A 26,636-nucleotide genomic window follows, 5' to 3' on the forward strand; every position below is an offset into this window, starting at 1 on the left:
TACACTGTCTACAATAACAACATAGCAGTGACTTTAAAAAATTCAGTATGCTCCACTAATTTCACAATGTGTTAAAAGAGATAACATAGGGCATACATTCTTTCCATCTCAACATGATTACTTTAACTTGCAGAACGGAGACAAGAGTACACAGCCAGAGGAGCAAGATAGGCATTATGGCACAAGGAAGTCAAAGCTCTGAGATCTTACGCAGGTATTGACCATCTATCAAGGAGGGAAATGCAACCAAATCTGTTGTGCGCAAGACTGAACATTTACTTCCTCCACGTTTTTAATTAGCATCTGGTGGATGTTTTATCCTCAGTCGTGCTGACACGCCTGCATCCAATCCAGCAGCGCATTTGTTTGAGGGATTACTACGGATGCCTCATATACTAATAAAACACCCTGCTCTGAAAGGCATTTCAAAGGGCGCAACGTGGTGGTTTGCTCCCCAGCTGCCATCTCCAGTTCTATATAGTATCAATGCCAAGCACAAGCTACTTTCACAAGCAATTAAGAAAGACTACATGAAGCACCTAGCTCAGCCCACAGGCTATGTGGGACTTGTCTTTCAGTTTTGCTCAATTACTTTGTCCTTGTCTTCCACTGGTAAACAAACCCTCATTTTATTTTCTACCTTTCACTGCACACCTCTGTTCTCCAAATAACAACCACCTAAGTCGCACACGCAGACTTCGGACCACTTATTTCACGCTGAAGTAGCTTTCACCAGAAGACAGCAGAATCACAGGCAAGGAGGTAAGGTACCTAACACAGCAACCTTGCTAAATAAATTCTGCCATCTAAAGCAAATCTCTCAGTTTTACCTCAAACATGCTCAGAAGTCTAAGTAAGGCTTCACCTCAGCCCCTTATGATTTCTTCAGTCAATCTGAGTTGCCATGATGCTACAAACCATCTCACTGTTGTCATTCCCACAACTTTGCACCTGAAATCAATTCCCTTTTATAGTATTTATGTTTAAAAACCTGATTGAGCTTAAAGACTCTTATGAAATCCCAAGCTTATCATTCAACACTGCTAAAGCTATTAAAATTAAAAACCCCTGGGCCAAGGAAAAAAGAGGCAGCATCTGATATTATAGCATGATGCCTTCAAACACAGAAGCTCATCTTCATGACATAACACTTTTTCCAACTGTAGAAACACACTTGAGCTCCAAATACTGTATGTACATTATGTGTAGTGTAACGTCTAAACACTGGAGGAAAGCTGCTCAGTTCAATATTTATATCAAACTCCTCTCCAAATTTCCTACTAAATATTTCAGCTTTAATTTTCTACATCACTTCTGATCAAATGGAATAGCAACTGCAATTAACTTGATTCTGAAAACCTATGCCTTCAGCTAAAAAGTTCATACACTTAAACTTCCCAAGCTTCAAAAAAAAAAAGTTAAGAACGCTACTTTTTTCATAGGTCTAGTTACTTTATGCAAATTAAGGGGGAAGACAGCCTAATTCTATAGAATTTCTACACAAACCAGTATGTAAGAATCATAACCTAAGGACAGTACTATATGATGACAATAGAACAGAGATCAATTTTAAGGTAAGTATCACAGATGATTTAAATCTATGTTTGATTCTGCCTCCGTGCTGGCCTTCTGACAAACCTTTCAGGACTCCTGGTTAATGCTCAAATCCTGTTTGGGAGTAGAACAAACCAGCTTCAAGACCCACAGCTTTGACTCCCCCATTTTGGATGATCTCACGGAGCTAAAACCACAAGAACTAAATAAACAAACAGAACAGAAGATACTCACATTCCCCATGTACTCTGAAAGTAGATCCTGCAAGGCCTGTCGCACTGCATTACACTCTGCAACTATCCGTTCCCGTCGGTCATCACGTGTGCAGGATGAATCAGCCATCAGGGCTGCTCCGCTAATGATGCTCTCCAGGCGCTCTTCCAGGGAAGGCCTAAAACGTTCCTCACTGAAGGTCGATGGATCCACAATAATTTGTTTCTGGTAAAATAAAGGTTTTAGAAGTTAGATATCAGACTGAGCAGTAAGTTACTGTTAAGTCATCAAAAAGACCAACACTTACAGCAACCCCCCTGATCAAGCATGAAAGGCAATCAACATTCTGGCACCAAGAGTGATTTTCTCGAGTAGTTTAGTTAAATTACTAAAAGGTCCCCCATCACATTAAGTTGCTAGTCATTTCTTGTGCTGCTTTGACAGCTAAACCGAACTTAGCCACAAGAAGTCTCATTATATGAATGGCAAAATCAAATGTGCCAGGACAAATAAAGTTCAAATAAAGAACTCTTTTTAACTACATGTCAATCCGGACATGCCTTCACTATTTAAACTTGTCAGATATAATTACCTCATCATGAACCAAAAAAAAAAAACCAAGAAAAACAAATGTCCAAAATTAGTCCTATATATAGTACTCTGGTGTCCTAGTTTATCCAGTCCTCCTTTCACCAGTAAGCAATTATACAGGTAAATATAATAGCATTCTCAAATATTCAAGTGAAACATCAACATCAATGTTTAAAATAGCAGAGAAATAGATTTCTTCGTGGCAGAAGACTATCACAGCTTTATCTTGAAAGATTATTAGTAAGCACAGATCATACTGAGAAAAATCAGTACTGCTTATTCAGCCTTAAGCATCTACTTTTCAAGGGGCCAATATCACCCTCCATAGAAAGCTCACCAAGCAGCAGCAGCGTGGAGCATACATCACCTTGTGAGTACTTCCAGGTAGTTTAAATAAACAGGCTCTACAGTTTATTAAGGAACATGATTTGGCCATTTCAAATTTTGCTTGTTTGTTTAGGGTTTGCATAGGTTTTCTTCCAATTCAGTGAGCAGGAGGGGAAAATGATGATAACTTTTTATGAAAGAAGCCCCAAAGTTTCTTGAAAAATGAGTTTTCCACACTCCGTTTGTACGCTAACTAACTTCAACGTTACTGTCAGCACAATTAGTCTCCCCACTGAGTAACCACACGGCCTTCACAGCAGGTTTAGCCACAGCACATGCTCGTCTAACAGTCCCATTTTTTCCTCAACATTTTAGTCATGCAGACACTCCAATGGTAGTATGCTACAACTCCAAAATTGCACCATATAAATGAGAGAGAGATAATGATTATCTTGTTATCTTCTGGTAATCACTTAATATTTCACCAGCACAGTAGAAACACTGAATTATTTGGGAGGGCGTGTGCACAACCTCTATTACAAGAGCACAATAGCACTCAAATGTTAACAGGAAATGAATTGCAGGGATAACATCTGCAGAGAACCTGAACACATTTGTTTTGTCCGTCTCCTTTGGCAAGGATGAGCCAACAAAGCCCTTGCACACAATGCCCATTCAGGCCAGCCTGCTGAACAAGCCCTGCTGCTATCAGGGAGTCGTGCCACACAGAACTAAAAGCTCAGAAGCTTAATGCAGACTGCAACAAAAAAAAGTCTCTGGCCGTATATTAGAGAGCTCATATAGTAAAATATGAGCACGTATCAGAAATCATATTAAATGGTTTGAATTAGATTAGCCAATACATGAAAAACAAGTCAGTTCAGATTTACTTCTGCATACCAAAGCCAGGCCTTAACGTCACGTGCTGTTACTAGAGCTGCCTTCCTGTCCTACAGGGCTCTGATCAAACCTGTGATCCTCTGGGTGCTAACCCAAGGCAGAGTCTTAAAACTCATGTAGCTGAACGCTCAACTGATGGAATTTAAGAGAGACTTAAAACCAAAATCAGTCCCAAAGATCAAGATAATCACGACATCTTGTTACCCAAGAGGTCACATAGAGAGGCTTTACACTTGGCATAGGGAAAACCTCAAATAGCATTTTATCCTTTAGGGAAATGGTAAAACAAGTTGAGAAACATGGCAGGAAATTAACACAGAAGAGCAAGGGCGCTAAGAGCTAAAATAGAGAAGGTGAACAATACTTGGGGAAAAAAGCATTATGCATTTTCTGAGCAACAGACCTGTGTTATTTAATAAGTTTTAGAGGTGAGCTAGTGCCAAGGTGTTTAAAATTCTGAGACCGAATCAGCGGTAGACAAAATACTGGCTTCAAAAGGAAAGTATTCTCAGTAAAAGTGTATGGCTATCCTCAGTAACTTACAGAATACAAGATAAAGAATATGACAGATCAGTACAACACATCAGTTTGAAGTGATTTCATTCCCAACCAAAGATCATATTACACTTCCCACTTCAAGTTTTTCTCAATAGGCAGTTTGGGCAATTGCAAATATATTATTCACTTTTAAAAAGTCATTTCTGTCACCTACAAGAATACATTACATAAATATATTATGAAATAATCAATTTCAAATAAACCAAGGACTTACATCTAATGTATCAGTAGGCTAAGAGCTATTTTTGAGCTAGTTTAACTTGACAGCCTTCAATCACTGAGAACAGCACTGCTCCTTTCTATATTCTATCAATCCTAGTTTCAAAAGAGCCATATTCGAAAAAATAAAAGCCTGCTTCACCTGGGACTTGCAGTATTTCAGTAGAAAATGATTTTTCAGGTAATATAAGCAAAAGCAAGCTGTTGCTCATAAATCAGGTGAGCGAAGGCAGCAGTTGGAGTTGCCACTTTTTACATACGCGTTCAGAACTTACATCAAAGTTGTTCAGAGCATAAGCCAGCTCTCCACCTCCACCCTGCTGCTGGGCAGCATCATCTGATGCAGTTGCTTGAGCTGCGTTTGAGATGCCAGTGACCGCCTGCTGAAGCTGTTTGTAGATCAAGTCCCTGTTAGCTTTGTAGGCAGCCACATCAGGGTGCTGCAGACAGGCCTGAGACGCGGTATAGAGAATGGGAACGTTCTTCTGCAGGATTCCTCTGGCTGCCGCCATTTGATCACGGTGACCTACATCTTTCAATTCCTATTAGGAAAATTAAAGAAAGAAGCCGTTTGAAAACAGTCCCCACATTCAATCCATACACTGTCTCCCTGTGTCTTCAAGAGACAGGCAGATTCTTTGGCTAGTATGCTCAAATCTAACCCAACCTTGAGCTCTCCCCATATCCCTATTATTAATAGCTCAGCTCATCTTAGAACACAACAGCTCCACAAAAACTCAAAAAAGTGCTGTAGGGCAATTCACAGCTTCACATTTCAAGATCTGAGACATGTTTGCTCCTTGCCACACTACAGGACCAGCACTCTGAAAGCAGACAATACCAGTACATCAGGAGGATGCATAAGTAGCGACCTCAGTTTTCCATGTCTTAAAATAAAATGTGCTTTAAGATGCTTAGACATAAGTGGCAAGCATCATTTAACTGAAGGAAGAAAAAAGAAAGGCAATCTCTGACAATCGCTAACATTAGTCTATTGGCTCTATTTCACAAGTGATTAACCCAATTAATTTGTGCAACTAGCACAGAGATACTTGTTAAGAAATGCATGCTTGTTCTGTATGGATCAGCTCAACCAAGGGAGCCTTGTCATGAATTTGCATCTGAGAAGCCAGATCTTAAACTCCAAGACTCACAACCAGAATGTCTTCTTTAATCACACCTCGAAGATGGAGTTCACTTTCCTTAAGAGACTCGCACACTTACTTTTAGAAGAACAAGAGTATCATCTCATTCAGCTTCTTGTTCATCTCCAAAGGGAGAAAATAAATCCAATGACTATAATTACTGCTAATTTAAGATTAAGATTTAAGAGTCCATAGGTCTTTTCCCAAACACTCACTGCTGCAATTCTCTAAAGCATCATCACCTCTGTTTTGGAAAGTAAGTACCATGAATAGATAGAGGTTCTGAGTCCAGCACAAGCAGTAAGGTTTATGAAAAGGAAGAACGAACACAATTATTAGCAACATGAACATTTTCAAGTTACTTCTTAAGCCTTACAAAGAGGTAACAAAAATGAAAAAATGGGCTGCTTTACCATACGGGGAAAAAAAATCTGACAGACCCTTCAAAATGAATGGGTAATACAAGACCTCTGTAAGACGCACGCTAAGCAGGGAGGGCACTCCAAGCAGGCTTACAGATTTACAGATTTAACACAACCACTTCCCATAGCGTAAAACAATCCATCATGAAGCAGTTTAAGAACATTTATTGTATTGCCATCGTAACCCCACTCCCATTTACTGCCATCAGATTCTAGATACATAACCAACTAGCAATCCATTTTAAACTGCATCCAGTTTATTTTCGAAGATGAATCCATGCAAGCAAACAAGCAGTGTCAGAGATGCATAAGCAGTTTTGGTTTGTACAGAACAACAGAATAAGAAATATGCTCTAAAAGAATTATGCTGTTTCAGATAAATCTGACTGCCAGTGCTTCTACTTTCTTTTAAAGCTTAACTTACAAAGGAGTGAGTCACAACAGTGATGTTGAACAAAACCTTTACACGTGACTTAAGGTTAAGCACTAGCAATGCAAATACAGGACATGCACAAAGCAATAAGGATTTCAAACCCTTCCTCAAACAGGCATTTCCGTGCAAGACTAGCCAGCTATGGTGCATTGCTTGGCATGGCACAGTGCTCCCTTGGAAAGGGCTGTAATTCTGTCCCCAGCCATGACTTTTGCTCCCTGTTTAAGTGACCGTGGTTCATTACACCTGTGCAAATCACAAAGGCTGTGTGGTCTCATGGTGAGAGCACCAGCCACAAATTTGTATCTCAATCCTCTTTCCTTACCCACACCTGCACTGCTTCAAAATGGGAAGTCTTGACATCCATCAATGCAATTCTATAGAAGCAGCATTTCATTAAGGTACTAAAGCATTAACAAACAAATGCTATCAGGAAAATTTGAGTCAGAAGCAATGTACTACAGCTGAGCAGATTTTCTGCTTACCAGGCAAGCGCCATTCAATTTTCTAAACACCACTGAGTGCAACACAAAGTATTGAGAAAAAAGTAAAAAAAATAAATTAACAGCAGCAACAGGTAGTCCCCAAGAGCAGTAAGGCTGCCTTATTTTCTTCTTTTGAAAAAAGAAAAAGAAACTATATATACATAAGAAAGAGCTGCCATCACTATACCTGCTGCCTTTTGGCTGCCATGATGTTAAGTTTGTCCACCTCTGGTTTGAGGGCTTTGTACTGGATACCCAGATCCTGCTCTGTGCTAGCATTCCTTAGTTTCAAGATACCTTCTTCCACCTGAAAGGATATACAGATATATTCACATATTTTTCCAAGCAATCCAGTACACAGTTTAGAAAGTTATGGGCTTTCAGAATGGGCTTCATAGCAGACAGTGATCTTTCTCTCCTGCCTGTCACTGTTTGGAGAGAGACGTGTCAAGGGCTAACAGTACTTCAGGCTGAGCTACTGCTTGATGCTCACCAGCTACCAGGGACAGCCAGGCACGCGTGTCTGAAAGAGCCCAGGGCCCTCACAGAGCCCTGGCTGCAGCTGTCAAGGGGTAAGAGGGGAGCCCTCAAACCCCAGCTGAAGCCAGCCCAACACCAAGCTGTGCTGCATCTCAAGTTCTGCACAAACCACCCATCTCCTGCTCATAAAAAAAAAAAAGCCTTCCTTCCATGTTTCCATGTTCCACATTCATTTTATTTAGTCCACTGAAGCTACTTGTTCCTACTAATAACTAGTCATATCTGCTAGATACAAGGGAGTAGTAGTCAATAAGAAAACCAAATTATTTCTTTTGATTAAACAATTTATCCTCTGCTGTTCACAGACCACAGTGCATTTGTCTCAATACTAAAAGTTGAGAATGAAGTGCAATGCAGAGTCAAAAGCCACTGACAACATCTGTCAGTTGTTTTTACACTCCTCAGTTGCACACATTCTGCTAGAGAAAAAAAAACCTGCCAGCATCACTGCTCCAGAGGCAAGCCGCTGAGAGGGAGCTCCAGGGTCAGTACGCCCAGGCACGAGGCAAAGCCACCCAGCAGAGCCAGCGCGGCGTGCCAGGCACGGCTCAGAACTGCACTTACTACTTTGAGCTGGACAAGCAGCTTGTAGACGTCTGCCATGTCAGCCAGAATCAGCAGCCGGGTGACAGCGGAGAGGAGGGCGCGTGCCGCCCGGACCATGTTCCCTCGTTTCACCGAGGAGCAGGGGTCATCGGCAAACTCCCCAGAGGCACTCTTCATCAAGTCACCTGTGCAAAAAAAGATTGTCCCACTTTATTGTCACGGCACTTCAGGCAGGGTGGTAAGGATTCCTGGGACAGCTGATTTGGAAGACAAAACACATTTGCTTAAATACAGCCAGCAATCCAGGCACGGAGCTGCCTCTGCGGTCACCACACAGAATGGGGGGAGTGGGGCAGGAGGGAGGAAGCGCTCGATAACAACACTCTGGTCCTTATCTCAAATTATACAGGTGCCGTAATGAGCCACGATCCCCTGGAGACACAAATACAACCCGGCACAGCCGTTACAAGCAGACCTGCAGTCTCTGGTTATTTCGGACTACAATGCTTTCAAAGCTCCAGTGAAAGCTTTGCTTTTAAGCCGAAAGCAGCAGCATGTCCTGTAAACACACAGGGAAGCGCCACAGCTCGTGGGACTGTAAACAACTCGGGGCAATGACCTGGCTGGCTGCGACGCCGCTTGCACTCGGGGCAAGGCTCTGCTTCATGACACGCTCCAGCATTTCGTAGCCTGTGGGGCTGCATCTGCTGCAGGAGGAGACTGGGTTTCAGATGGTAACAGCGCAGTTGGGTAACTATGAAAAGCAAAGGCTGCTTTAAACAACTAGAGAAATTCCTCTAAAAGCCCTAAGAATCATTTCTGCATGTATTCAGATGTAAAATGCGGATTCTCCCCCACACACACACCTCACGCCCCAAGGGGCAGCGTTTTGTTCCCACCGTCACAGCGGGGAGGTTTGGCATTCACTTCAGTGCTCTTGGATCTCTGCACTTTAGGACCGTTTGGCAAACAGCTAGGATTTAGTTTAGCAAACGCTAGGTACTCAAGGTCAGGGATCTGTGGGCAATCGGAGGTGACCAGAAAAGCACACCAACTGCTTTATGACTAATTGCTATGTCAGAGGCTTCCCAAACCTGTACAAAAGTGCCCACATGGCCGAAGGCCAGAACCAAACTAGCACATTTTTCACAGATAAGAGAAGAACCTCAACCAGTGCTGCAGAAATTAAAGCTGACTAGTTCCCAGCAATCCCACTACCAAACGGGGCTGGGAGAGGTCCACATCCAAATCCCAAGACGATGCTGTGCCAGCACTGCCAAGAGCTGGCCCGCTCCCACAGCCAGGCAGCGAGCGTGGCGCATCCCCTATTTGGGGCATATATTTTGACTACTCAAAAATCCCCTACAGCTGGAGAGCCTGAGGTTAACCATCCACACGCTTGCCCTGGGAAAGTTTCCAGTGCCCAAGCTCTCTGCACCTCCAGAGCTCAGCACAGTCCCAGCACAGCCGCCAGCCTGTCCGAGCGGCTATATGCAGACACTCGATTTTGTTCAGATGCGCCCTCCTAGGCAACACCCTTCCATCATCTTCAATACTACTACGAAGAATGGCACACAACGTTTTAAGATCAAAATGCACCACTTCAGCACTGTGACACATGAAAAAGCTGCTGTACAAGTGCAGATGAGCTATAAACGTCAATCTAAAGCCATCCCTTACCCAACTTTTTGAGGACCATGACTCATTACTTTAACAAGCGTTAAGAGCTTTAGTCTTTCAGTTGGTGGAAAAGACAAATGTTCCTCCAGTGCTGGAAAATGACAACCAGCCATGAAATTATGAAATTATGTAGCTGACAGGACTCTCTCTTTATTCTGGAAGAGACTAATAATAGTGAAATTCATTTCATCACCACAAGTATACAAATTGATAAACAATCTCAGCATTTAAGATATATGCCACAACCAAGCTCATGACAAACATTCCCCCCTTCATCCACATGTAAAATTCTCACTTTCCCAATCCCCCCAGAACAGTCATGTTGTTTTCACCAATTTCCTATTCCAAACAACCTGGAGGTGGTCACTCACTTCGCTCAAGTCTCAGCGATCACTAAAACAACCCTAAAAAACAAAGTTATCTTCCACCCATCCTTTAATTCATAATTTCATATGCCAGTCTTAAAAAAGAAGAAAACAACACTACTCCTTTTTATTTTAATGAGAGATTTTAAAAGATTTAGTAAGTTTCAAACAGCTTGTCAGAGTGTCAAAAGACAACCAGCTCTCTGGAATTAATGGAAGATGAAAGTTGTTGCTTTTTTTTTTTCTCCACAAATTAAAGAAAGCTAACTCTCAGACTTTTTATAAAGAACTCTCAGCAGGTGTAGTTATTTTAACTAGATTCAAAGGATAGTAGGGAACACTGCCCTGACCTTTGTACACAGCTAGGTACTGTGTGTGGGTGTTCATTAGGAGTTCGAATCTGAACCGACATGATCTTCTCATTTTCAAATTGGAGCCAGAAGCAACAAAGCTAGTTTAAAAGTAGGATTTCAAGAATTAAATAAAAAAAATACACTGCAAAAGAGTCAGACTGCAACTGAGATTATACAGCTGATATGAATTCTTATATGAGTAATCTGTTTTTCCAATACCACCTTAGATTTTTTCACTTGATATTATAAGGGAGAGATAATAAAAGAGAGTCAAGGGAAGAAGAGGCAATGGTAGCCATACTACGATCTTGTCAATAAAATGCTAAGAATTCAATTAAATCTAATGGAACAAAGCCCATTTCAGAAATAGTAAGATTTTAGTCCATCAAAAGAAAATTACCATTTTCTAGTCTCATTCCCACTATGCCCACAGGGTCTGACAGCACTTTCAGACAGCACTATTAATCCTCCTCGGCAGCGTGGTGCACGATGACCATGACAGAAAAGCTTTCTCTACGTGAGCACCACCTGGGCGCTGATCAGAGGAGGAGATGGGCAGAGGCGAGGCAGGGAAGCCCTACGTGCAGTTAGGACACACACAGGCACCGATGCTTTTTTTTTTTCCCCTCCCTAAGCCACAAACTCATGCCCATGCATCATCTCGTGCCCTTCAGCACCTTGCAGTTTAAAGCCTGTCTGCAGGCTGCTCCTGTCACGGTATCAGAAACACAAGGAATGCCACCAGCACGCCAGCTCCTGTACACTCTCCCCCAGCATTTCAATGAACCGTTTTTACTGGTCCGGCAGACACAGCCCTGCCTTTGCCTGGGTCGCTGTCGGTGCTCGCAGCCCGTCATCCCGCAGCTCACGGCTCCTTCCCACCCCGGCCATGCCTCTGTCTGCCCACGGCTCCCTCTCTCATCTTCCCCACGGCTGCCAATTCCCTGCCAAGTGATGGTGAGGATAAAGCCACAGCTTGAAGACTTTATTACCCTGGGTACTGAAGTCCAATCTTCCCTACTGCCACCTTCGTTGGCCACCACGAGGGCGGGAACAGGCTGTCCTGGCATCCTACTAGGCAGGATAAAGCTTCTGCTGCCCTCCAGCAGACAGCCAGTGACTGTTTTTAAGCCCGTATTTCAGACTTCTTTCTGCCATATCAACATGGGAATTGATACTTGTGGAAACAAAAGCTTTGTTAATTCCTTAATCTTATCTTCAGTTAAATCCATATGCTGCGTGTACCACTCATCTGCAGTTTGTGTCAGAGCTCCCTCCGGTTACCACTTTTCAAAGGTCTCAAGTCCTGGGCTGGGGAATTACTTCTAACACAAGGAGTGGCATACTCCTAAAACGTTGTTCTTGCAGGAAAACAAGTGAACTCTTTGCAGCCTTAATTACGAAATTAAGCTAACTGGTCACAACAGAGCTGTAAAGTTGAGTTTTTCCAAGAAGAATTCAGTGTTTAACTTGAAGCTATTCTTGCAGCTGGCTTCCTTCTGGTCTTTTGAAATCCTTAAGCTGTGCGTCTTGTGTGAAGTACAGCTGAAAAAAAATTTACACTTTCATAATTTGCCCCACTGTTCAGTTTTGGAGAAAACTTACTCAAACACAGGGCTGAAAGGAACCATGCTGAATCAGTCTGTCCACTTCCCTGCAACCACAACCATGCGGCATGATCAAAACCTACAGGACTCATAAAACCATCCATTCTCTTACCTCAAACCCTACACACAGGCTTGTGCTTTCTAATTTTAAGCTTTAATTTTTGGTCTGTCATGTAAAATTACCATGGGAAGAAAGGCAACAGTAAGAAGACAGCTAACACTCTGGATCCTCACACTCACATGGATATACAGAGGAAGTGAACTATGGCCAGTTCTGCAGGAGAACAGGAACACCTTGGTCAGCCCAACCTGACAGAGATCTCCTACCTGACCCCAGAGTTTGCAGCCTGTCACAGTGCCAAGCATCTGGACCAGAAACCTCCCTGGTTCCAAAACTGCCCAACAGCACCAACAGAGCTGGCCACTTAATGTACAACTAGTCCTCAGTTCTTCCAAGAGGGCAAAACCCTACAACAGGCTCGGCAACAGGAGCTTGCAGTATGGGGAGTAAGGCAGGGCAAGACCATCATTGCCCCTTCCATTACCCAGCAAAACCAGAACGGCCAAAATCAGTGTAAGACACTGCAAGGATGCTGAAATCACAGAGCTCACAGCAGACATTTCCCATTTCTACAGCTTTTCTATACCACAGCAGGATCTATTCTGAAAAAAAAAAAAAAAAAAAACCCTTCAGTTCTTTGTCTCCACTACTCTTAAAAATATTCTTTTAAGAAGTTTCACTCCTTCAAAATAAGTCAAAAAGTCCAAACCCTTAAAGGGCCAGAAATCCTACTTTGGGATTTCCATGAAGCTGTTTAATATTTAAAGCCAGTTGTAATTTATTCTTACATTCTAAAAATCATGAAGACTTTGAAGTGATCCACTTATATTGATTTAGTATGTAGCCATACTATCACTCATTCTAAATAGCTCTTTTCACTTCTTTGTTTTTACCCCCCAACAAATGGGTTTTATGAACAAGCGTGTTCACTAAAGTCGTGTACCCTCTCAATCTTCTTGCTGGGCTAAAAAAAATTTTTAATTTTCTCTGATGAGACAAGTTATCTATTGTCCTAATCATCTTCATAACCTCTGTCTACATTCATTCGTCTTTTTTTATTACGGTATCTAAACCTCTCCCTACTCTAAATAGAGGCATTATTAATTCTATTTTCCTGTCTTCTGCAGAAGATAAATTGGGCTATACATCCATAATCTTACTGCTGCCTTCAGAGACACAGCCGGTTCACAATCACCCTTCTGCTGACCAAGGCATCCAGAGTTGCTGGAAGGAAGGAATCAAGGGGCTGGAGCACCTCTGCTACGAGAGGCTGAGAGCTGGGGTTGTTCAGCCAGGAGAAGAGAAGGCCCCGGGGAGAGCTCACAGCGGCCTGCCTGCGCCTAAAGGGGGCTGCAGGAAAGCTGGGGAGGGACTCTTTGTCAAGGAACGTAGCAACAGAACAAGGAGTAATGGATTTAAACTAAAAGAAGGTAGATTTAGATTAGGTATTAGGAATAAACTCTTTATTATGAGGGTGCTGAAGCACTGGCACAGGCTGTCCAGAGAAGCTGTGGCTGCCCCATCCCTGGAAGTGTTCAAGGCCAGGCTGGATGGGGCCTTGGCCAAGCTGGTGTGGTGGGAGATGTCCCTGCCCATGGCAGGGGGTGGAATTAGGTGATCTTTAAGGTCCCTTCCAACCCAAACCATTCTGTGATTCTCTTCTACTTTTGCCTCCCATTGCAAAAGGCAGACAAACGTACCAACACCCAGGGTTGCTGAGCTGATGAGCAGGGTTTAGAACAGAATAGTTCCACTGGAAGGGACCTACAAAAAAATCGAGTCCAACTGCCTGACCACTTCAGGACTAACCAAAAGTTAGTCTTATTATTGAGGGCATTGTTCAAATTGCCCCTTCAATGCAGACAGGCATGGGGCATTGGTACCACGCTTCTCTCATCTCTCCAGTTCGTGAATTCAACTGGTCTGCCACAATACTGGAAGCACTTCTGAAGCACAGAGCCTGTACATAAATGGGTTTTGTGAATTTGTATCTCCTGTCATTAGCACTACAGAAGTGTAATCCTACCAGCACAGACCCCTGGGCACAGCAACAATAACCCTCCCTTCCTCAGCCCGCTGTCTCATTTTCCACCACTTGCTTCTAATTATCTCAAAGGTTTTATTTCCTTACAAAAGGTTGCTCCACTCTGCTGCACCTGCCCAGACACTGCCACCGTGACGGGGACACGGGCTTCAGTCAGTGGTGCTGCCCCAGCAGCCAGCAAGCAGCTGTGGGCACCAGTCATATCGGGTGCATCTTTGAGCCTAACCATCCTGGGCTCATCCCTGGTTTAGTTTTCCTTCCTCTCGATTCATTGTCCTTCTTCCCACAGCCTCTGTAGTGCCTCGACAGAAAACCTGAACCTGTTCCACTCTGGAAATGAAGCACATCCAAACGGCCATGCAGCTTCCCAAAACGGATGCAGCTGTCCCCTCTGCGCACCAGATCTCATGCAAGCCTCCTTCAGCAGGAGGAAGCAGCGGAACGACATTCAGGTGGCAGTGCCTTTTTTCTCCAGCGCCTCTCAGCTCTGAACTCCAGCTCCTCGGTCAGAGACCAGGGGAAGTTTTGGCACAAAGCCTGCATAGTTTCAAAATTAAACAGGGGCCAAGAAGCGAAAGGGTCATACTGAAGCTTCCTGTAGCAGTCCTTCCTACCAGCTTCTCACTGTAGTATACAACAACAAATTCAGAAAATGCAATTTTGCAATCCCAAGGACTAAATACACCTCCCTCACACACTAATATCACTAAGAGCGATGTGAAAACATACACAGATGAACTCGGACTCCCAATACTGAGCAGCAATCAAGCAAGCACCAAAGAATTAAAGGCCTTTGAGACAATGGGGTCTCTTGTGCTGTTGCTTGTTGTTAAATTAAGCCAACTCAATTAGCCCTTTACATTGCAGCCTTCTTATGTTGATCTTTCTTTGGTCTGTCAACCAGGCTCATCCAGAACTTAAAGCCATTTTCAAGTAGTATTTCATCACTGTGCAACTTCAGCTACAAACAAGTAATTAATGCTAATGAGTTTTTCTTTTTTTGCAGCAGCAGCCACCATTAATACCAGTTGACTGGGTTTCACTGAAGCATAGAAAAGGCTCATGACTGGAAGAATGATAAATGATTTATGAGCAACAACATTCACTAGTGCATATTTTAGAGTACGCCAGCTCCATAGGCTTTCTTGGAAAAGACCTGCAAGAAAAGCAACAAGGAAAATGATAAAAATCAACACTAGATGTGGGGGAGGAAGTCTGGAATATTTAATCAAAGTCCTTGCATTCTGTTTGTCGCTGTTTACATTTTGCATATTCAAGACATCCAGTTCTAAGTCAATACTCAGCTCTTCCTCCTACAATGCTGTTTTGAATACATCTGAATTTTGTAGAAGGTAATCGACAAGTATTTGAGACTTAGTTCCATAACACTTACAGGTGGCAGTCTGTAGGGGGGAAAGAAAGTCGCTTCTTAGCCTAAATTGAGTTTTAAATGCTCTTCAAAGACTCAGCCCTCCTCTCTCTCTCTCCTCTGAACCTCTACTTGGGAGATTTGATTTCCACACGAGCCCAGTTAATGATTTTTGCTAGAGGAAGCCAGCTAGACAAGCTGAGAATCTACACAAGTAAACAGGAGCATAATCATTAGAAATAACAGCGAAGGGTAACGGGAACATTTCTACTTGCTACGAAAAATTCTTGTTCGATAAAAGCTATCAGATGCATCTCTCTTACCTTGTTTGCGAACATCTTCCACAGCCGCTACCAGCTCCTCCTTAAGGAACTGGCTCTCTTTCGCAATCTTGTCTCCTTTGTCCAGGAAATTCTCTGTTGCTTGTTCAACTGAAGCAGCCAAAACATGGGCCTTTTTAGAGCGCCCTCGTTTTTTATTAGAGGGGCCCTTGTTACTTGTGTTAACCAATGTCGTAACCTAAGGTTATGAACAGAAGGGGAAAAAAAATTAGTTTCAGATGAGAGTAAGGTCACAAGCATTTCTTTGGTTTTAGACAGCATATTTGTAATACTTCCACTACTGTCAGCTCCAAAGGGTAGACTGGCAAACAAGTGTTTTCCACTTCTCTTTAAACATTACCATGCTTTTTGATTCATTAGATGAGCTTTATAAATTCAGCTAAACTACTTAAAGATTTTTCTTATCAGAAGCACACCTGAAAATTTGATTTTAAGAATAGAATTCTATTTGTATTTTGATGAACTGCAATCTCATTAACAGGCCGCAGCTATTTGGCATTACACTAGAAAGAACCAAGTTGAGGATAATTAGTTTGGGATAGTTCTCCAGGCATAAAAAGACTTAAAACAAGGCTGAAGCCATTATCTACAGAAATCTAGCAACACAATATCCTTTCAGTTCAAAACAGTGAATATTACAGCCAGCCAACTAAATGCAAAGCAAAGAAAGAACCTCAGAGCTGAATCCATCTTCTCAGTTAGTTAGCCCAGGTTGATTCAGAGAGGGAAAGCCCATCAGCTGGGAGTTCATCAGCTGTCCTTTAATGGGAAGCATTTCTATCTGGTAGTCTCTGCAACTATTTGTAATACATGATAAGCAGCAAGGCAATTTACTCAGCTTTCCTCTCTGTGTTTTGTCAGTCTCATCATTCCCAAAATTTGGGATTGCCAGCACCGCCTTTTATGCTACTTGAGGAATGAATTACAGACACTGAACCTGGACAAAAAGGTCCTTTAAACAAGTCTGCTCAGTTAAGTTTGCCAAATTATGACTATTTCTGTTAAGGAAAGACTCCATCAGCAACTCTGGCTTCAAAGCAACACAGCAGATCACCAACTGCCCAGCCAAGCATCTAGAGGGGAACAAATGGCAACTTGCTTCAAAGTATGGACTGCAACTCGCCAATTACAGGGATGTAAACACTGGAAACAGAACTTAATCATTTCAGCTCCTGCTCTGCACAGGCTGCGTCCAGTTCGTATTGTCACCTTAAGAATGCCACAGTTCAGGAGAACAACACCAGGAGACATGAGTTAATTCTTGAGGACACTTCAAAAGGTCTGGAGGAGAAAGATTTTTGGAGAAAGAAACTTCAAAATGCCCAAAAGGTACAGCTTACACTTACAAGACTCGTTGTAGCCTCCCTACATTCTTCTGTGCGTTTCATTGAGCAACAGACACCATGCAGAAATAAGCTTTTATTCACAAATCCAGTGAGAATCCGTAGGCAGAATTTCAAAAAAAGCATGCATAGCTTGTAAAAGATGTACTGAAACAGTAACAAATGCCATAAAAGCATATTTCTCATGTGGGACCCAGTTAGGAGGGGTTGGTAACCAATATACAACACAAGGCTGCTATAAATGGGTTGCAAGCATTCCCTCACAGGAAACTGCTGCCCCATTGCCTTAAAATTAATAAAACAATCCACTGGGAATTTCACCATTTATCTGAATCTCTTTCCAAAGGGAACAATAATCATAGGTAATCTCAAAGAAAACTTATGAGACCTTGCTTCGAACAAGCACTAATGGCTTCAATGCAAGGGGCTTCTGTCATTCCTGAATATCAGTTTCTAAGTGACACAACACAGCCTTTTAAAAAGATGCGACAAATAAGCAACATACCACCCAAAATATAGGTGAGAAACAGCAATAACAATGGAACATTGGTTACCGGAATGCATTTCTGCACCTCTCATCGAAATACTGAGTCTTACTAGGTGCTGAGGAAGCACAGAGTTGTGCCCAATAATTCTGCTAAAATAAAACTGAATGAAGAAATGACTTGTGCTTCCCCCCCTCTGGTTTTGTAGTGTTCTTCTTGAATTTAAGCTGACTTAGTTAATTGAAATAGTACATCAAAACAGGTAATCATCTTATGAAGGTTGTTCCCTGCCCCCCCCCCCCTTTTTTTTTTTACCTGTGTAACAAGAGGCTCAAGTAGCCTTTCAACCGCCAGTGTTCTTATCTCCAAGCTTTTGGGGTCCCATTTGAAGTTCACGTTGCCTGCAGTAACAGCCGTCATTTCTAGAAGAAAAGAGCTCCATGAATAAATTGATTCTGATTAACTTCATTGGCATTTATTTGAAAACAATATAAAACCAGAGGCTATTAAACACGCAGCACGGCCATTCTATGTAAATTAAGTCTATAGTGTGTATGGAAATATTAGTGTTGGTTGAGCTGGTGATAACTAAAAAAGTAAAATTGCTTGCTATGACATACAGGCACTGCGTGTATGCTCTGGTTAGAGAAGTAAAACCATGAAAACAGCAAAACCAAACAACCACCCCAAAGGCCCAGTACGTGAATCAGAACAACGATGAGATAGGTAACACTGGCTACTCATCAGCGGCCCCCGAGCAATGAAAAAGGGCCTCAGAAGCGAGGTGGGACCGGAGAGATGAAGCTAGAGGCAAAGCAGATAACCTCTGCCGACTGCCGCCACCCCTGGGGCCAGCTGGCCCAGGTCCTGGGGCCAGCAAGATCCTGACTCCAGCAGCATCCAACAGCTGCTGGCTTGCCCCAGTTACTCAGCACCACCCAACGTCGGTGCTCCAAATGCTTCAGCAAACAGGGAGCCGGGGGCTAGCTCAACTCGCTCATCCCATTCAGCCTCATTAAGCACAGGAGTAAAACAGCAAATGTGAGGTAAGCCCCATGCAGCCAGAAAATTCAGCTGGTTCACGTTCAGCAACTTAGATAGCTATTACACTTCCCCTTAACATTTACATAGGAGGGAAAAAACAGATTGGCATGAAGAGATCTCTTAAAAGCTGTCACTGAGCCTTTCCTTCCCATTGCGCTTTTATGCCGACGTCCCAATGGAACTGCTAAAACGATTACAGAAAAGGTTTAGTAAAATTACTACAACAGTTCTCCTTTTCTCAAAAAAATAGAAACCCGATCACTAGGTTACACCATGATACTGCATAGCACAGCAAACAATCCTGATAATCACAACTACAGCTTCGGTTAAAACAAGCGCACAAAACCAGTTCATGGTACGTTAGACTCGACAGATTCAGCTCTTCCTGCTCTAGGTTGTCCTCCAAACACAAACCTGGGTTCGGCGTAGTCTTGAAACTTAGTGTTTTCATTAAGTCGGGAAGAGTAATCAGTTCTCAACACCTCCTTCCCCCCTTCTCCTAAGCACCTGCTGTTAGAGTTGCTTTAAAAGCTTATGAGCTGGTATTTTTAAACCTTGCTCTGGACAGGACATTGTCTGCATAGCATCTCAGAAGACAGACTGCTCCGACAGCACCAGATGTCCCCGAGCTGCCAGGCGAGCACGACGTCCCATTATTTTTAAGAAGCAGGAGGCAAAGCGCTAATTTTGGTACCCAACCATGTTTACGACACACACCAACAACTAAGTGTTTTATAGCAACACGGACAGCTACACAGCAGAAGCAGCACGCACACGAACGGTTACTTCCCATTCAAAACAAAATCTCTGGCACCTGAGAAGCTCAGACCAAGGCGGGAGGGAGATCAGGGCCCAGCATCACCTGGCTGCGGCCAACAGCACCTTCGGCCGGTGTCTGACACCAAGGAGGCAACGCAAGCGATAAAACACTCGCTACAATACCGGAACACATCTTTGCCCCGAAAAGTGTCCATGCAGTCACATTCTGAAGCACAACTTCGCAAGCTGCAGGGCAGGAGCATTCACTTCACCTGCACAAACCTCTCCACTCCCTCCCGTGCCCCAAGCGCCTACGCTGCTGCAGGGAACACAAACTTTAAAAGCTGAAAGCTTAGAAAAGGGGAATAAGGAGAGGTTGATCATGTTAGCATGCGAAGTACTCCTGATAGCTTTAAAGCAAAAAGCTGGAAAGTACAGACAAAGGCCCAAGCTGCGACACCTCCCTGCCAAGGCAGGGGGAGGAAGGCTCCCTCCTCTTCCTCACCCCAACAACGGTGAGTCCTAGGCAGCGACTCACAAGGTCACTGTCCTTGTCTCCCCCTTTTTGTTCTGCTGCTCCAGGTTTGCACCGGCTCGTGCCAAGGCCCAGATGTGCCGATGCTGGCACCAGGCGAGCAGCACGGCTGCCGTGGGAAGAGCAGCAGGCTGCAGCACGACCTCAGCACATCAGGAACCATGGGCTCAGGCTCTCCAAAATCCTGCACGTCCATGTCACTCCCCAAGGTCAGCGACAGCAAGCTCTCCTCCCTCTCCAAAGGTTTTTCAGGTGCCAGCCTGTAAAAATGCATACAGAAACCCCCCTCTCCCCCCACATATCCCCCTGCCCTGAGCGAGGCATGTCACTGCTTTATTCCCTCCTGGTTAGCTGGTTGTGAATGCTGCCTACATAAGCAGCCAAGAAAAATATGCTGAAAGCCTTTATGGTTTCTGAGATACATACCCAGGGCTCTGGAAAGCCCATTAGGTTTCCAGGTAAGAGCTGTTTCTATATATTTAATGCTGTTATGCCTCTTTCAGAAACAAAGCGTGGGGCTGGAGGCAACAGCAAGAAGATACATTAATTGTATTAGGAGGATAATGAAGGCAATTCATCTGAAAACAAGTTCGTATGACGGCTCACGAATTGGCCAAAAGTAACGGTCCATAAAACCACTTAGTATGAACTTTATTGAAGTTTACCTTAAAAACATGGCTTGATACCAAATACACTGTTTGGCAGCAACAGCTCGGGTATCACTCGTACGCTGCCGTAAATACAACGCTTTAAATACTTGCGAAGAACACAGTAAAAGGCAACAGCCTTCAAATACATACATGAATTGGGTGGTTTGGGGGGATAAAGGGACAGCTGCCAGGGTCAAGTGAAGGCAGGGCTGCGCGCCTGAGATGAGGAAGCTCTGATTCGGTGGCACTTCTTGTGCCTGCTCAGCTTTGTGCCTCTTGGATCCAACTAGGCCATCTAGCACACAGCGTCAGCGGACGGTGTGGCAGTGCTCAGCTCCGTGCCCTCGGAGAACACTCGGCGACTCCCAGGAAGAGTGCAAAGGCTGTAATGTCTAATGGAGACGAACATCCCCTGGAAGCCAGACACCACCGCAGGCCAGCGCAGCACCGCTCTCGGAGCTGGGACAGCCCAGGGGCTGCGGAGGAGCCTCCCCGTGCCACAGACTTCCCACGAGCAGGACATACCCCAGGCGGGACTCTCAAGGACAAAGCACTGCGTGCTACGAAGCGGAAGAGTGAGCAACACTGAATCTGAAGTGCTGGAATATACAGAAAGACGCCACCGCACAAGAAGCCGCGTTTGCCCAGCCCGTGGTTCCAAAAGCAGCAGGGAAGCTGCTGACGAACCGCCGTTCATCCTCCCACAGCCCTCCAGGAGCTCATTCCCGTCTTCACATCCCACCCGCTCTGTGCTGGCAGAGCTCTTCCCATGGCTGAGCGATTAACCAGATGGGGAAGAACTGATTTGGCTGGAGGGAAAGAAATCCATTTCTGCGGGGCGGGACGCGCTGCCCATCTGGCTCGCCGCCCGCCACAAGCACTGCTAGCAGAAGCAGCCACGGGGAGAGAAGACGGCTACAAAGACGTTCAGGTGGACCCGGAGCGAGGCTGGGTGCTGCAGCTGAGCCGTACCAGGTGCCGCTAAAAAAACCACCATCAAGCGGGGCTGGGAGGGCATTCCTGCTCTCTGCTTATTTCAGCCTCAGACACGAGGCCACGAGGTTAAACCACGCTCACAGCCCGGAGGCTGACCGCAAACCCTTCAGGCCGTTACAGCGGTCCCGACGGTGCTCGGTGTTTCAGGAGGTGCTGCAGAGTAACGCACTTTGTCTTACTGGTTCTGGCGTGCGCACAAGGCCACGACAGGTGGGGGAAGATTATGAGTTTAAGGAAGCCACTTTCAAAGCTCCCTGCTGCTTCCAGAAATTTCAGTTTCCAGCCAAATAGCATCTCTGCAAGAGCCATCCCTGGATGCCTCACCCCCGCCTCCTCCAGCAAATCAACAACTCAAGCTAAAGAACAGGTTCCCGTTACACTCCCAACCTCTAGCACACGCTGTTGCGGTACAGACCCTCCTTTCCCTGCCACAAACCTGCCCCAGCCCGGCACGCGCCTCCCGCGGAGGTTCAGCGCTCTCGGGGTAGCCCAGCCCGTGCCCATCACCTCGCCGGCTCGCTGCGCTGCCTGCAGGGCACAGGACTGCACAGCACGGGTGGAGGTGAGCCGTGCCGTGCCGCGCTGTGCCGTGCCACCCAGCTGCACCCGCGGCAGTGCCCGGCCCTGCTCGGGAGAGGCTGGGGCACGGCCTGCAGCCACTGCTCACCCTGGCAGAAGGATGCTGCCCCGAAGCTGCCGCGCACCGCTCTGAGCAGCCGGCACGCCGTGCACACGCTGAAGGCCCACGGTGCTCTTTCTGAGAGCACTGCTAGAGATGGCAGTGCTTTCCAAAACCAGTACTTGGAGGTTTTAAGACTATCTTCAGACGCTTACTGCCAGAATAGTGGCGTGCAAATAATTTCTGTTCTTTGGCAAGGGTAAGAACAAAGGCACCCAAGGCTCACAAAGGAGCCGTACTCCAACAGCGAGCTCTGCGCACCGACACAGTCACAGCACCAGGCGCAGGTGTGCTCACGGTCAGGTTTTCCATCCAGGCTGGGCTCCCACACGCACCTGAAGGCGGTGCTGGCCCTGTCTCAGGCAGCACTGAGCTAGCACGGCCGACCTGCGCTGCACCAGGACATCCCCCAGCCTCCTGGGCTCTGGACCAGAGCAAACCTCTCCCCGCCGGGCAGCCACAGACCTAACCACAGGGCTCCTCTGCTGCAGCGTAAGCCCTACCACCTTCTGCTGTCAGCAGCAAACAAGTCGGCCTCTCCCTCTTACCCATCGGCCTCTTACCCATCTTCTTCTACCAGTCTTCAAATTTCAGCTATCCTGACACGGTGCTTCCAAAAGCCTTACAGAACCCAAGCACGCTCGCCCTTCTCTTAAGGAAGGCAGCATTCCACCCGTGGTCTCAGGAACACAGCAGGGGACAAAGCTGGGCCAAGCACGACAGCCTCCGTGCTGAATTTGAGCATTATGTTGTTCAAAAACCTAACAAGAGTATCGCATGAGTAGTCTGACATAGTATTTTGCCTATACCTGGGAGGGCGCCCTCCATTTTAGCTCCCTGTCTGCTACCCAGCTAGCTGTTCCCATTTTGTGCAGCTGATTGTGCCCAGGCCCAGCAATATGTACTCCAGCACATTATTTTGTGGCTTATTTCTTCCTCTCCTATTTCCCCGTGCAGTCACAGTCATTCTGAATTATATCCTCTCCTCTACCGTGCTCGCAGAGTCTCTTTGGAGATTCTGCACGATGCAACACGAATATCCCTTATTCCACCACCCAGGTCGTAAGCCTGGGACGTGGGGCGGTTCGTGACAAGAACCCAGTTTCATCTTCCAGCCAGAAGGCAAGCCACGCTTCTTCACTGCCAAAGGAATTCTTTTGGTTTGTTTCATTACCCAAGCGCTGAACCCACCCGATAATCAGCAGGGATCCTTCACCCTTGCTGGCGGACAAGGCAAGAACAAAGATCTGTAGAAACGTACCTAACATCCACCCGGAACGTGAATCTTGTGACCATCTCGGTGTGAAAAAGGTTAAGGCACCCGGTTCACACCCCACTGACAGCTCAAAACTGTTTTTCATAGAACTGCCACCACTCTCTCCAGTGACACCATTTTTGTGAATACTTCTTTCCGTGCCCAGCCTCCCCGTGAGTGTCTGCCTCCTTCCACACCTAACGCAGCGCTCCTCTCAGCGCAGGAATCGCTGCTGGCCAGGGCTGCTTGGCACACACGGTGCTTTCCAAGGAGGATTTAAGTGGTTTTGATTCAAGCTGTTTATTTAAAGCCAAGTATACACAACTAAAAACAGATAGTCATCTTCTAACGTAACCTGCAATCTCAAAGTCCTTCCGCGCGGCTACCGAATCTTGTTCTCCATAAACGCAGCGAAGTTTTTACCTCTACAGAAGGCTCCAGCATTAGGATTTCGCAACCTGAAATATGACTACAAGCTATAGATGCTGCGCTGACTACTCTTTAATTATTAAAATATTTCCATCACTTGGATGTATTCAACCTCACGACAAGTTTGTGCACAGGCAGCAGTAACCAGCCAAGCAGGAGGACGAGATTTCCCTTTGGATAAGCCTGTATCTCATCAGCGCCTCTGCAGGACCGGTGCCCACTCGGAGCCAGCTCCCAGGATTTCTGCACGTACCCCCGGTACCGCGGTGCACGAGGCCTGCAGGGAGCCACCTGAAGCTGTCAGCCAGTACCCGGACGTGCACCTTCACACAGCTGCTGCTTTAGCAAGTCTTTAGACCTTGCTACTGAGTTAGGAGTTACAGCCTCGCCCAGTGTCCCTACAAAAAGCAGTTACGGCTACAGCTCCCGTTTCTCCTCCTGTTCCACGCAGTGACACAGCAAAGCACACGAGGCCACCGCCAGGTCAGCACCCAAGACGCCTCCCAAAGCGGTACGCGCTAGCTCCCAGCAGCTTCTCAACTGCTGCTGGACCACGGACTGAAGTAACTTACTTGCATCCAAAAAAAAATAAAAAAAAAGGAATGAATTCTCTAAGAGCAGGTTTTCACACCTGCAATTTCCTCTGGCTACCGTTAAGAAGATAGAAGCAACCTCGCCAGTGTTCCTGGGACCACAGCAATGACCGTGCAGCTCCAAATGAACTTTTTTTGGAGCAGTAACTGCTAGCAGCAGCCTCCCGCCTGCCTCACGTAAGCGTTAGGCTTTGATTGTTCTATTCTGGCATCATTATTTTGCCTCAAAGGAGCTGGAATGGCGGTGCAAGCCAAATCACAGCAAGCACGGGCAATTACTAGTTTATTCATGCCACATTAAGGCTTCAAGTCATGGATGACATCCTTACAGGATGCAAGAACCAAACTCGTGCTTGTGCCCGCTTAACTGTCCAGATGGATAAGGCTGTACGGCCCAACAAGCTTCCCATTTATTTCTGTATGGCTTGTAGCTTCCAAAATTCACCTAGGAGTCTAACTACACACAAAGAAAACTGATGAGGTATCGGGCACTGCTCTACAAGATGCATACACTTCTCCTTAGCAAAAGAATCTCTGTCATAACCAAGATTTATTTTCATGTTCTAGCTGCAAAACTTTAAATTTAGGGAAGGGAGAGAGCACAGCCTGCGCAGGGAGCTATGACCGTGATCAGTAAACCCACTCATTCCATCTTCAGGAAAATATTGGTGCCTTTTATGGCAAAACATGCAATACTGAAACCCAGCAGACACCTTCCAAAATCAGCACAAGTAATCACCAGATTTCTAACCCATGCATTTCAGCTGCTCTTCGGATCAGGACCGCAGCCATGCAGAAGGACAACGCACCCGCAGTTTCAGAGAGGAGCAGCATCCCTCACTAACCCAGCTCCGCAGTGAAAGCAACCTCACCCCCCCGACCCCAGCCCTCTCGCCACCACTCTCCCTAAATTTAGGCTTACTCCGACAGCACCTGCAGACAGAACAAGCAGACCCAGCTGGAGCGGGGACGTCAGAGCCCAGGTGAGAGCCGTACATCTGTGGGACCACTTCAGCACCACTCCTGAGAGCCCTTTAACCTCACCCAGCCTCTTCCCACCCCTGAGGCTCAGATCCACGGGGAAGTAAAGCTTCCCTAAACCATTAATGGGAGAAGAGCTGACTGCCACTTAGAGCACGCGTTTCAGACCCTAGGGGAGCCACAGGAGCTGGAGATGTAATAACTAGGCTGGGGCTACAAAGCGCTCCCCTGCGAAACCCAGGCTCCGCCAGCACAGGTTTCCGTTACCGATGTAAGTTAGCAGTGAGTGCACGTAAGGAAAAAGGGACAACCTTTTAACAAATGAATTTTTGCCACAAGTATTCCTGAAAGTTTGTAATAAATTGACCTACTTTATCAGTTGGCACAAAGATTTGCCCGTTCTGCAAAATTAATTCTTGCTTAGCTTGCAAAAAAACCCCACACAACAATTGCTAGCAATAAAAGGCAAACAAACCCGGGGTATTTTCATTCAGATCTTCTTCAGCTCTCCATCTGCAATAAAAGTGCAGTTTAAGCTGTGGAGTCAGAAATAACCAGGATCTGACCCCACTCCAACCACATTTCCATTCCCAAATGGATGCGTTGTTATGCAATACCCTTCAGTGCCTTCAGCTGACCCCATCTCCTACATCTGGGCTTTCATTAACGATTATGGAACTGGAGTATGCAGATACAGGAGCTGTTTGAGCTGACATTCGTGTTTTGAAAGAAGAGAAATGAGACTCTTCTAATTAGAGGTTTGGTAAAAGAATTTGCTTAAACATGGACAAAATGGACAGTCTATACTAAGAGAGACTAAACACGATACTCTTCTTAATTGCACCACCAGCGTAGAAGCAACTGAAGACTACGGAGCAAGAACTCACCATCACATTATAAAAGTGAGAAAACAGTTTCTCCATTGCCTTTTCCATTTGCATAAGCTACTGAGAGAGCAGCATCCACTAAAGCAAAGAAGAACGTGAGCTTAAAGATTCCTCAAAAGTACAGTGCTTTCTCAAGTTTCAACAAAGTCATTTAGAATTTCTTTCCCAGGCCTTCGCTTTCATTCAGGAACACTCATCTAAGAACTGACAAAGCAATTAGTGGGGGGAAAAAAGAAAAACGGAGTAA

At 45.3% G+C, this 26,636-nt stretch overlaps 1 protein-coding gene across 3 annotated transcripts in view; it reads right to left on the bottom strand.

Annotated features, from left to right (window-relative positions):
- Positions 1 to 26,636, bottom strand: part of CTNNA1 (catenin alpha 1) — a 115,146-nt gene that overhangs the window by 81,424 nt on the left and 7,086 nt on the right. For all 3 annotated transcript variants that reach the window (XM_040573103.1, XM_040573104.1, XM_040573106.1), the window contains exons 2-7: positions 17,897 to 18,003; positions 15,736 to 15,931; positions 7,952 to 8,118; positions 7,035 to 7,154; positions 4,638 to 4,904; positions 1,789 to 1,992 (exon numbers count right to left, since the gene is read on the bottom strand). In XM_040573103.1, the coding sequence (XP_040429037.1) occupies positions 1,789 to 1,992; positions 4,638 to 4,904; positions 7,035 to 7,154; positions 7,952 to 8,118; positions 15,736 to 15,931; positions 17,897 to 18,001 (1,059 nt within the window). In that variant the 5' untranslated portion in view covers positions 18,002 to 18,003. The remainder of the gene's footprint in view (positions 1 to 1,788; positions 1,993 to 4,637; positions 4,905 to 7,034; positions 7,155 to 7,951; positions 8,119 to 15,735; positions 15,932 to 17,896; positions 18,004 to 26,636) is intronic.

This window comes from Cygnus olor, chromosome 14, assembly GCF_009769625.2.
Source record: "Cygnus olor isolate bCygOlo1 chromosome 14, bCygOlo1.pri.v2, whole genome shotgun sequence".
NCBI classification, from domain to species: domain Eukaryota; kingdom Metazoa; phylum Chordata; class Aves; order Anseriformes; family Anatidae; genus Cygnus; species Cygnus olor.